Source organism: Typopeltis vanoorti, chromosome 2 (assembly GCF_054136105.1).
Source record: "Typopeltis vanoorti isolate ZY-2024b chromosome 2, IOZ_Tvanoo_1.0, whole genome shotgun sequence".
In the NCBI taxonomy this organism is placed as follows: domain Eukaryota; kingdom Metazoa; phylum Arthropoda; class Arachnida; order Uropygi; family Thelyphonidae; genus Typopeltis; species Typopeltis vanoorti.
Genome location: NC_143550.1, coordinates 33,703,066 through 33,716,026, shown reverse-complemented (window position 1 = coordinate 33,716,026; position 12,961 = coordinate 33,703,066). Strand labels below are relative to the sequence as shown.

The window sequence follows — 12,961 nt, the reverse complement described above, 5'->3', positions numbered from 1 at the left end:
GGACGAACTTGATTTGTTGTTTATTTCACCCTGATAAAAGGTTGTATTGTCATAGAATCCGATATGCCCTTTGCAGTTATATGCATCAGAAAGTTCACCATAAGTTACTTTCATGTGATGATGAAGATGATGGAAAACATTAAAACCAAATTTCATTATTCTATCGCCTGTCACACGTATGCTGTAAAACTTCAGGAATGAAAACGATGTGGGAACGCCTTCCCATGTATGAGATTATACTCACACATAAACGCATTTGTATTCAGTGAAAGTTGGTCTTTGGCATAAACAGGAAGAGGACGTGCTTAAGAAAACAGCTTGAAGTACTTCAGAATTGATATAAATGCCACAGATTAAAATGTCATCCACTATGAGATGATGTCTGTGACCCGTACGAAATCTGCACATTCTCTTCCAAAATCGATTCACATTATATGATGGATATTATTAATACGAAATTGAACTGTATCATAAGGATGATATCAGTTATGAGTATTATAAGAGGCTGGTCAGAAGGGTTAAAACTATTGTACGGAAGTGAAACCGGCTATGCAAGCTAAAGGACAACTCAAAAGAATTCTATCACTATGTTGAAAGTAAAAGAAAGGATGAATGCAAATAAATAAATAAATAGCTGTGCTATATGTGAACAGTATGGGTGGCAGATGTAGAAGATATCGTGCAAAATAAAGAGTGCTCATTTTGCTAAAAGACATCAAGCTGGTGTATACAGTCTAGAGTTGCATGCTACCTCTACGAAATAAATTCAGGTTTGTGAGAAAGAGATGCTAGTGCAGTTTCACTAACTGAATATGAATTCGATGATAACGACTGATGGGACATTCACCAAAGATGCTAAAACAGTGTTAAATTATATTTTTCTTTTACACACTCAAGAAAATCTTTCACGTGGAGGTTATTTTGAAATTGCCTAACATTCAAGTAATTTTTCTTTGTTTAAATTCCATGGATACTGTTAGTTTTTTCTAAGATCTTCTTCGAGAGCATCTCTTTCTCACACCCTTATTTACATTTGTCCATACTTGCAGTCTACTTAAGTCTTCCTGCAGGATCTCAGCATGATCTTCATTTTACCATTGCTCTTACCATAGGCGGGACTGTTCCTTTTGAACTTGGGCCATTCTAAGACTCACGTTATAAAAGGTAATTTACAGCTGTTGTTAACTCTTTCCAACATTTCTTCAATACTCTACTTGAAATACCATCAAGTTCCATGGCCATACTGACATCAAATTGACTCAATTCCTCATGTACTTCCTGCTGACTTTCCATTAGTGGTTGCAGCATGCATCTTCCATAGTAGAGATGGGCTGAACACATTGCAAGATATAACAACACAACATGGTTGAGAGGATTAACAGGGAGACTTATGGATGGCAAAAGACAATTGGAAATACCAAGGAGATGACAAGATAAAATTGTTAGGATATATATATATATATATGTCGCAGGGAAATGATGAAAATAGGGATTTGATCAGATCCCTAAAGGATATGATCAATTCACGGAAGATGTTAAAATAACCACTCTGTGGGGTGATTTCCCTGAAGAAAGTAAGTGATTTGATCAAATCCCTTAACTGTTTGAGTGATTTGATCAAATCCCATAACTGTTTTAGTGATTTGATGAAATCCCTTAACTGTTTTAGTGAAAAGATGAAATAATATTGTTTAGATATTAAAAGTATTTATTTAGTAAGCCATGCATTATTAAATGTAGAATAGTTAATATAACAATAGTCATTTAAGCTGATATTTTTAAAAACAAAAAAGATATTTTTAGTGAAATTTTAAACATTTTTCGTCGATACAAGCTCCCCTCTGGCGTCCGTGCCAGCCAAACATAACGCGAGGAAGGTTGCGCGCAGTTTTATTATTGTTTTCCATATTTCAAGTTTTATCAAGTACCTACCGTAGAAAAATGAGTTCAGATATAGAAAAAAATCAAACTCTGACCGAATTTGTATCTGAAGAACAGTTCAATGAAACTGTCAGGACGTTTTTGAACAAGCGGCATGCAAAAGAAAAACCTTTGTGGACTCGCGAAAGGATAGAAGAAGCTGTTACAATCATTGAACAATTTAAATTAGCACCACTACTTAAACTGCAACGGACACATAAACAGTACTATTAAGGAAAAAAAATACGATGTTATGGAAGTAGGTACTAAAAAATCTTTGATTTTGAAGAGAAAGTCTGAATTCGATCCAATTATGAAAATAGTACCAACGGAACATTTTTACCACATACTTCGGGAAACCCATCAGTCAACTGGCCACCGAGGAAGAGGTAAAATGCTGTATAGTTTGAAATTGAAATACCTAATACCTACTTCAGTTATACTGGAGTTTTTAAAGCTGTGCACGGTATGTCAGTCTAAAAAAAAAATTCCAAACAAAGGAATCGTTGTTTGCCCAATTGTATCTAGCGACTTCAATCATCGTGGCCAAGTCGATTTAGTTGACTTACAGTCGACACCAGATAGAAATTACAAATGGCTATTAAACTACCAGGACCACGCGACGAAATTCAGCTTTCTTCGACCGTTGACTACAAAAAGAGCTGCTGAAGTAGCAATGGAGCTATTAAAAATATTTTTGGAAGTAGGTTGTCCTCATATACTACAAAACGACAACGGCCGTGAGTTTACGGCTGCTGTCATACAAAAATTAACAAGTCTGTGGCCAACGTGCATAATTGTAAATGGTAGGCCTAGACATCCAGCTAGTCAAGGATCTGTTGAGCGATCAAATCAAGATGTTGAAGCTATGTTACGTGCTTGGCTAATTGACAAAGACACAAAAAATTGGGCTATAGGTTGTTACTTTGTTCAATTCCAAAAGAATTCCTCTTTTCATCGAACCATTAAACGAAAAGCTTTATTTGGAACAGAATCAAAAACAGGACTCCAATCTAGTCATATTTCGAAAGAGTTGCTTGAAAAACTTGTTACTGAAGAGGACTTGGATCTACTTCTTAATCAGCAGGACCATGACATTATTTTAACACCAGAAGACTTACCAGCAGCTTCCTTAGAGAACAACAACAACAACACTTCCACTTCAAAAGATCCACCAGCATCTGAATTAATTGATTACAATGCTTCAACTTCAAATTATCTATTAATAGTTAAATCAACCAACAATAACACTTCAATGTCACACGATCTACGAGCAGCTGATTTACTCACCAAAAAGGCTATAAATTTAGAGGATCTACCAGAAATTGAATCAATTTCTTTATCGACAATAAGACAACTCGAACCAGTTAACAACTCTACTTCAACTCCTGGTTCAACAGTTAAAACATCTGTAGTGTTACTTGCATCAGAAGGGGGAAGCAGCTGTCAGCGACAGTAAAGCATGTTGTGTTGTTTGTAGAATGGAATCTACTGGAGCCCATTCATGTGACATTTGTAAAAATCCGGTGCACTCAATATGTGGGAATACAGTAGGAGAAGGATATGGATCGAAAATTCTATGCTATTTGTGCCAAAAAGAAGAGAGCATTAAAGATCAACGGGAAAATGCTCCAAAACACCTGAAAAGGTCAGCTGAAAAAAATGAAAGTTTCTTTGAAGAAATTTAAAGATGTGTTAGTGAATTCCACAGTTTTGGTGTATGTACCTAAGGTAGATAGAGGCCCATTAGGTGGAAATAACATCGTGGGGATCGTATTAGATATAAAAAATAATTTATACCAAATTGGTACCTCAGTTGGAATTATAAAAGATTGGCTACCTAGTAACGCTCTTGAAATAGCTACTACTACATTTACCGAAACAGTTCCACAGATTAACTTAAGTCTGCGTGAGATTGCAGGAAAATTATCCGTATTTGGAAGTCAAGGATTTAAGAAGTGTTCCTACGAGCAATCCAAATTAAAATGTAAAACAAAAAGATGTGCCTGTAAAAAAAGTAACGTACTTTGTAACTCGAGATGCCACAAATCAACAACGTGTTTTAATAAAAATGAATAAACATTATTATTTATTAATTACATTCACGAAAAATGTTTAAAATTTCACTAAAAATATCCTTTTTGTTTTTAAAAATATCAGCATAAGTACCTATTTCTTTTGTTAATTAGTTTCGAATAAATAATTTGTGTTTCAATAATGCATGGTTTACTAAATAAATACTTTTACTATCTAAACAATATTATTTCATCTTTTCACTAAAACAGTTAAGTGAATATATATGTGTGTGTGTGTGTGTGTGTGTGTGTGTGTGTGTGTGTGTGTGTGTGTGTGTGTGTGTGTGTGTGTGTGTGTGTGTGTGGTTGTGTGTGTGTGTGTGTGTGTTAAAGATACCAAGCTATTTTAAACCTGGTTTTACTCCATTTCCAAAGTAAGCAAACAGACAAACAAGTCAAGTTTGCGCCTGCACCTATTGAGAGTCTTGCTGACCTTCAAAGTAGTGCAAGTGAAGGCAACTCATGGTAAAGGTAGAATAAGTTCTGATCACTATTCTTAATGTTTACCCTTAATGCACAGCCCATATCCTTGAGATGTATGATGCTATGTATTAAAGGCAAGACACCACTACCCAGACCGGTTTCGACCTTTATTGTGGTCTCATCAGTGGCAGCCAGGCTAGAAATACCAAGATTTTAGTAAAACCGGGTTTAAAATAACTTGGTATCTTTAACATTTATTATACCAAAGGTAAAATACTCTCTACATTTATATCTCATCCGGAGATTTTAATTTAATAAGGTTAAAACACCTTATGGTAACTTGTTCTGGTAAAATACTTATAAGCTCTGTATTACTAAAATCTTGGTATTTCTAGCCTGGCTCCCAGTGACGAGACTTCAATAAAGGTCGAAACCGGTCTGGGTTATGGCCCTTTGCCTTTAATACATAGCATCATGCATCTCCTCAAGGAGATGGGCTGTGCATTAAGGGTAAATATTAAGAATAGTGATCAGAGCTTATTCTACCTTTACCATGAATTGTCTTGACTTGCACTACTTTGAGGGGTCAGCTAGACTCGCAATACGTGCAGGTGCAAACTTGACTTGTTTGTCTGTTTGCTTACTTGGGAAATGGAGTAAAACCAGGTTGGTTTAAAATGGCTTATATATATATATATATATATATATATATATATTATATTATATAAATATATTATTATATATATATATAATAATATATATACAGGGTGTTCGGGATAAATTTGACATAATATATATACAGGGTGTTCGGGATAAATTTGACATATTTATAATTAATTATATTTTTCCGTAAGTTACATGTATTAACACACACTTCTCTTCATTTAAAAGTTTGGACCCTTCTTCATTCATATACAAGATGTCAGAAAGGATGGATAGCTGGAACTCACCTGAATCATGGAAGAGAATAACTTGTATCATGAAGATTCGTGCCCGCCATCAAAATAAGGATATTACGACTGCTGCCCAATGCTCCCTGAATACAGTAAAAACAATCAGGCATGAACTAGAGACTTGCAATGGTGACTACGAGGATGTAGCAAGAAGAAAGATCCCTAGCAGACGATCTGATTGCGTTCGTACAGCAGAATTCCTCGCAAATCTGCAGGAACAGATGTTGAAGAACCCTGGCATTGGAATTCGGGCTTTGTTAGTGGAGTTGCTAACTGTAGTCAAGCCCTGGATAACAAGGGTAGCCAATGGTAGGCCGTATGTATGGCAGCAGGATTCGTCCCCTTGCCACACCTCTGGGAAAAGTCAAAAATGGTTGTCTGAAAATTTCTACGACTTCACCAGTCCAAATGTTTGGCCTCCAAACTCCCCAGACCTTAACCCCATGGATTATTTTGTATGGGGCGCAGTTGAAAAAGACACCAATCGCACTTCCAGTAATACAAAAGCCCAGTTAATGGATAAAATTAAAACAGTTTTTGCGGCCCTTCCCAGGGAGACTGTAGCATCAGCTTGTTCGAGGTTCCGAAGCAGAATTGAAGCTGTGATCGATGCTAATGGTGGTTATTTTGAGTAAATCTTGTTGATAGTATTGTAATTAACTCTGCCTGTAATGTTTTTTTGTCAATTCATTAAATTTAATGAATTGACAAAAAAGATACAAAGAAGATTTTCTTTTTCCTTACGAAACTGTCAAATTTATAATTAATTATATTTTTCCGTAAGTTACATGTATTAACACACACTTCTCTTCATTTAAAAGTTTGGACCCTTCTTCATTCATATACAAGATGTCAGAAAGGATGGATAGCTGGAACCCACCTGAATCATGGAAGAGAATAACTTGTATCATGATGATTCGTGCCCGCCATCAAAATAAGGATATTACGACTGCTGCCCAATGCTCCCTGAATACAGTAAAAACAATCAGGCATGAACTAGAGACTTGCAATGGTGACTACGAGGATGTAGCAAGAAGAAAGATCCCTAGCAGACGATCTGATTGCGTTCGTACAGCAGAATTCCTCGCAAATCTGCAGGAACAGGTGTTGAAGAACCCTGGCATTGGAATTCGGGCTTTGTTCGTGGAGTTGCTAACTGTAGTCAAGCCCTGGATAACAAGAGTAGGCAATGGTAGGCAGTATGTATGGCAGCAGGATTCGGCCCCTTGCCACACCTCTGGGAAAAGTCAAAAATGGTTGTCTGAAAATTTCTACGACTTCACCAGTCCAAATGTTTGGCCTCCAAACTCCCCAGACCTTAACCCCATGGATTATTTTGTATGGGGCGCAGTTGAAAAAGACATCAATCGCACTTCCAGTAATACAAAAGCCCAGTTAATGGATAAAATTAAAACAGTTTTTGCGGCCCTTCCCAGGGAGACTGTAGCATCAGCTTGTTCGAGGTTCCGAAGCAGAATTGAAGCTGTGATCGATGCTAATGGTGGTTATTTTGAGTAAATCTTGTTGATAGTATTGTAATTAACTCTGCCTGTAATGTTTTTTTGTCAATTCATTAAATTTAATGAATTGACAAAAAAGATACAAAGAAGATTTTCTTTTTCCTTACGAAACTGTCAAATTTATAATTAATTATATTTTTCCGTAAGTTACATGTATTAACACACACTTCTCTTCATTTAAAAGTTTGGACCCTTCTTCATTCATATACAAGATGTCAGAAAGGATGAATAGCTGGAACCCACCTGAATCATGGAAGAGAATAACTTGTATCATGATGATTCGTGCCCGCCATCAAAATAAGGATATTACGACTGCTGCCCAATGCTCCCTGAATACAGTAAAAACAATCAGGCATGAACTAGAGACTTGCAATGGTGACTACGAGGATGTAGCAAGAAGAAAGATCCCTAGCAGACGATCTGATTGCGTTCGTACAGCAGAATTCCTCGCAAATCTGCAGGAACAGGTGTTGAAGAACCCTGGCATTGGAATTCGGGCTTTGTTCGTGGAGTTGCTAACTGTAGTCAAGCCCTGGATAACAAGAGTAGGCAATGGTAGGCAGTATGTATGGCAGCAGGATTCGTCCCCTTGCCACACCTCTGGGAAAAGTCAAAAATGGTTGTCTGAAAATTTCTACGACTTCACCAGTCCAAATGTTTGGCCTCCAAACTCCCCAGACCTTAACCCCATGGATTATTTTGTATGGGGCGCAGTTGAAAAAGACACCAATCGCACTTCTAGTAATACAAAAGCCCAGTTAATGGATAAAATTAAAACAGTTTTTGCGGCCCTTCCCAGGGAGACTGTAGCATCAGCTTGTTCGAGGTCCCGAAGCAGAATTGATGCTGTGATCGATGCTAATGGTGGTTATTTTGAGTAAATCTTATTGATAGTATTGTAATTAACTCTGCCTGTAATGTTTTTTTGTCAATTCATTAAATTTAATAGATACAAAGAAGATTTTCTTTTTCCTTACGAAACTGTCAAATTTATCCCGAACACCCTATATATATATTATATTATATATATATATATATATATATATATATAATATATATATATATATATATATATATATATATATATATATATATATATATATATATATATATATATATATATATATATATATATATATATATATATATATATATATATATATATATTATCATTTTTTAAATTAACTGACTTAAACCCGAGAATTATAACACAATGACATTTATTTGAAAAAAACGCAACATGTTTCGTCAAAAATGACTTCTTCAGGCGATAAGAACATAGAAAGACAATAAAAGACACTTAAATTAACATTGACACACTCTAAAGCTATACAACTATAAAGCCATAATATTCGACTGTAAATTACAGTTATGAGCTTGAACTACAGTCCGAGTTAAAGTTCTATTGTTGTACACCTGTGCGTGTGTGGAATCACGCGATCTCCAGTATCTAATAGTAGAGTTGAAAGAGTCTGCCAAATTATAGCTAAGATTATTATTCAAATGAAAAGGGTCTAAGGTGATTTCCCTTGACTATTATATATATATATATATAAGCCATTTTAAACCTGGTTTTACTGCATTTCCCAAGTAAGCAAACAGACAAACAAGTCAAGTTTGCACCTGCACGTATTGTGAGTCTAGCTGACCCTCAAAGTAGTGCAAGTCAAGGCAACTCATGGTAAAAGTAGAATAGAGAGATATTTAGGGAGAAACAAAAACATTTTCTTTTTATTATTATTATTATTATTATTATTATTATTATTATTATTATTATTATTATTATTATTACAGGCTACTCCAAGGAGTCCTTAGACTTATCGAAGGAGATCCTAAACATCATGTCAAAAAATATCCAACATTTGCGCAGTGTCTATGATACTTTGCTTTGAACTCATTCACAGCCGTGTCACTCACAGGAAATTCTGGCAAACCTATTCCACTCATTCACTACGTTACACACTACTACATGACAATCTTACTCAGTTTCCATGGATGGCCCCTAGTTCTCCCACCACCAGACCTGTTTTGAAAAATTTCCTCTGAATAATCTTGTAAAAACCTCCCAGTAATTTGCATGTCTCAATCATATAATCATTTTCCCGTCTATCAACCAGTTACTGTAACCCACAAAATCTTCAACCTGTTCTCATAAGGTTCATTCCAATATTCCTGCTATTATTATTATTATTATTATTATTATTATTATTATTATTATTATTACAGGCAACTCCAAGGAGTCCTTAAACCCATTAAGGGAGGCCCTAAACATGTCAAGAATTATTCAGAATTCGTACAGTATCTATCATACTTTACATTGAACTCATTCACAGTCATGGTACCCATAACAGACTCTGCCAGCTTATTCCACTCATTCACTACTCTCCAAGTAAAAAACTAGTTCTACCACTCTTGCTCAGTTTCCAGGGATGGTCCTAGTTCTCCCACCTCCAGACCTGTTCTGAAAAATTTCCTCTGAATTAATCTTGTAAAAACCCTTCAGTAATTTGCGTGTCTCAATCATATCACCCCTTTTCCATCTATCAACCAATTTTTGTAACCCACAAATCTTCAACCTGTTCTCGTAAGGTTTATTCCATAGAAATGCTACCCCATCTTGGTCACCAACATTTCAATCCTCTCCACCTCCTCCCCATCACCAAGAAACCCTGGTGTCCAGATCTGTGCACAGTACTATCTTGGTCATTCGCGTCTGAATCCACTCCCCCCCTCCTCCTTATCACCATGAAACCTTGGCGCTGTTCCCAGTAGTCAATATGGGTTTTATCAAGGCTCGATCAAGAGGAACAATAACCTGCTTGTCTCTGCTCATCAAAGCATTCTTCAGTGACCAAGTAATCTGATGAGCTGCTCATATACTGAGTGTAGTTATTTTTAAATTACGTGCATGCTCAAATTATTCTGAAAATTTAATACTAATTAATGGAAGTTTTATTTTTACCTCATTAATTGGGAGCTTCACTAGTTTAAAATGATCACTTATTCATAATTGATGTGCAGTACATACTGTATTTTATTTGAGCTGTGTGTAGAAGTTCAACATGTAAAAACATTAGAACTCTGGTGGTGAGTGTTGGGATCAAATCAAGTTGTGTCGAGAATGGCTGGCGCTTTGAAAAAAGTGAGTTGTATTTTATGTGATTTGTTATGGTTAAATTACGTATTACTGTTTTATATTTCCAGGTTATCGATGTTGAGGTAGAATCACCTTCATACTGGAGTATAGATGCGGTTCAATACTCCAGCATCATGTATCTTAATAATTTTAATAATTATGTACAATTATAGTTTTAAGCGTAGTCTGCTACTACATTTATTGTATCGCTCCTTTAGACGAAACCTTGGTACATTTTTCGGACACAGTCGGTTTACTGGGGATCTTGTTCTAATTGAGCCACTGAAGCCTGAAAACTACTTTAGGTGTCACGTAATAATAATAATACAAACTCCATTTATCAAAAGTTTTCGATTACAACGCGCACGTTATTTCACTACTTAAGGATTAGTTTTATATGCTTATTATTATTATTTTATTTATTTATTTTTATTTTTTTTTTTGCCAGATACTTGTGTCATGAGAGGTTTCTTCAGCTGACACCAAAAAACACAAGGAATAAATAATACTATTTATTTAAGCCATTTATTTCAGCTTCACTATTCAAGTTGAAATATGTGTTTTTGGCGTGTTTATTCATGTTAATGGAAGAAATATATTTATTACAGTAAGGCGGTTAATAATATCAACCTTACGTGATATCGCCCTAGAGTTACTAGATTCATCAGGACACAACTTCACATTAATCTGTCTTGCAAATATTAATTTTCCACCACCAGTTAGGTAACATTTGAAAGTGTCAACTCAAACCTTACAGATTATTCTAATTGGTTGAGTAAATGGCATCTGCACTCTCCATCCAAAAGGTTATGGGGTTTCAATCCCACTGTGAGTCTTTCACATAATGAGCCTTTGGACTCGATGAAGGTCCGATGATAATAATATAATTATGAATGTTTGTTAGGTGGTAGATGTATTTCATCTCTTGTTGTAAGATAACTTTTTTACCTACTCTAGGTCCGAAATGACGAAAAAAGATCTGTTTGGTCTTCAGAAGAGCAAGGATTCCAGATTATCCAGTTCCTTACCTTACATACAATACTAACTTACAGTAATACAACACTGTGATTTACAAATGCTACTTTTCTTTCCCATAAGAAAGTCAATTCATTATAAAACTGGGAAAAGACTTATTCCCTTCAACAATAGATGATTCTCATCAATTCCACAGGATTGAAGACAGTCACTATCACTTAATGAAGTGAAAAGGGATAGAGCTAAAAAAGAAATTTCAGAAATATCTTGTTGACATTATCGCTGTTAACAAGATGAAAATTAAAATGGACGTGTATTATTTATTTAGGCAACAGGGATCACAGAAAGAAGAGAGTTACAGTATTCTATGCTAAACTTGAAAGTACACTTCTTGAGTGGGAATTGATTTTGTGCTGTGTTAATAAATATCAGAATAAAAGACGAATCATTGAGCATTGGAATTAAATTCATTTGTGCCTCTCTCTATAAACTGTAAAGAAGAAGTAATTTATTGAGGCATAAGAAAGGATATCTCACAAAAAGGAAAAGCTGATTTTTGTTGGAAACTTAAAAAAAGAAAAGTAGGAAATGAACCCAAGCATCCGGAAAATTTGATTAGAAAATTATATTACTAATAATGATGATATGAATATGTTAGTTTTCTGCTTAGGATACAGAGATGTATATGAAAAGTTTTGCATTGGCTGCACTGCATAATTCAGAAGGTCGACTCCTAGATCCTTGTATAGCATGGTCATTACCATTCTGTGTGAACAGAAATTATATTCTTGAATCTTTTACCAAAGTATGCATGTGAAGTATCTTCATAGCTAGACTATTTATATATAAAAGCTCTTGACATCATTTGCCTCAGTATCCCATAATTTCCAAAACCATTATGGAAAAGGCTACCCAGACTGTTTTCAAACCTTTATTTAGATTTAATCAATAGGAGCCATACTCAAGGTTGAGTCAATGCAGAAGTCATAGTTTCCATGTACAAGTAGCAAAAAGGTGTAACAACTTATAGTTAAAATTCCCAAGATCAGAGATAGCTGTTGAAAATATTTACACTTGATTTCAAAGAAATTATATTGTTGTTTGATCTCTTACCTGAATGTTATTAGTTGACTTTCCCAAGTCACCTAATTGTGGGAGGGGACACAGCAGCACTACTGCCATCTACCACCTACCACCAGTAGTATTTTGTGTCTATAAATTGCACATGGCCTATTGGCTGATTTGCCTGTATATGGGATAAAAAAAACAAAAAAAAAACTGAATTTCTGGGAGAAAAATTAGTGCTACTTCCATATGAGATCTGTTAACTCGCCTTCAATTATAAAAGCACACATTAAGATTCGTGTTGTCATTGCGAGAATCGAACTCAGGTCTTTAACAGTAGAAGGATGCAATGTCTTGTTGTTCTTCCACTTGCACAACTGGAGAGTTTAAGAAAGTGAAATTTTTGTGTGAAATATCTTCACAGTTAAGCTACTCTCTCTTCTTGAGTTGACTTTATTTACTGGAACAGTAATTCCATTTGTTCCATCATCTTCTTGCTTCAGATCCATCTAAAGCTGTCACTCAACCTTTTCTATCCTGAATTACCAGATGCTCTGTTAATTTCAACAGACAAATCATCTATCCTGAGGGATTTTCTATTCTTCATCTTTCTCAATGTTTCTTCAACTCCTTCCAGACCTATTTCTTATTATCTCTGTATTCATTTTGTTCTCTTCATTGATCTTTTTTTAACAGATCTGTAAAATAATATCTCCTCCAATAGTCACTAAATTTCCATTTATTAAAAAACCTGGTACGTTATTGTGAATCGACGTGAATTGAACCAGTGTAAACCGAGGGCTGCCTGTATATTCTTGAATATTAACAAGACCAAGTTCTTTTCTGATGCCATTAATTATGTTTATTCATTCTCCTAATTCTCCTCAGAACTCT

The 12,961-nt window shown here is 35.3% G+C and overlaps 1 protein-coding gene across 1 annotated transcript in view; it reads left to right on the top strand.

Moving 5' to 3' along the window:
• Positions 1–3,582: 3,582 nt before the first annotated feature.
• ND-13B (NADH dehydrogenase (ubiquinone) subunit ND-13B) overlaps positions 3,583–12,961 on the top strand; it is a 74,105-nt gene continuing 64,726 nt past the window's right edge. The window contains exon 1 of the mRNA XM_090414508.1: positions 3,583–3,878. Coding sequence (XP_090270634.1) covers positions 3,583–3,878 — 296 coding nt within the window. The remainder of the gene's footprint in view (positions 3,879–12,961) is intronic.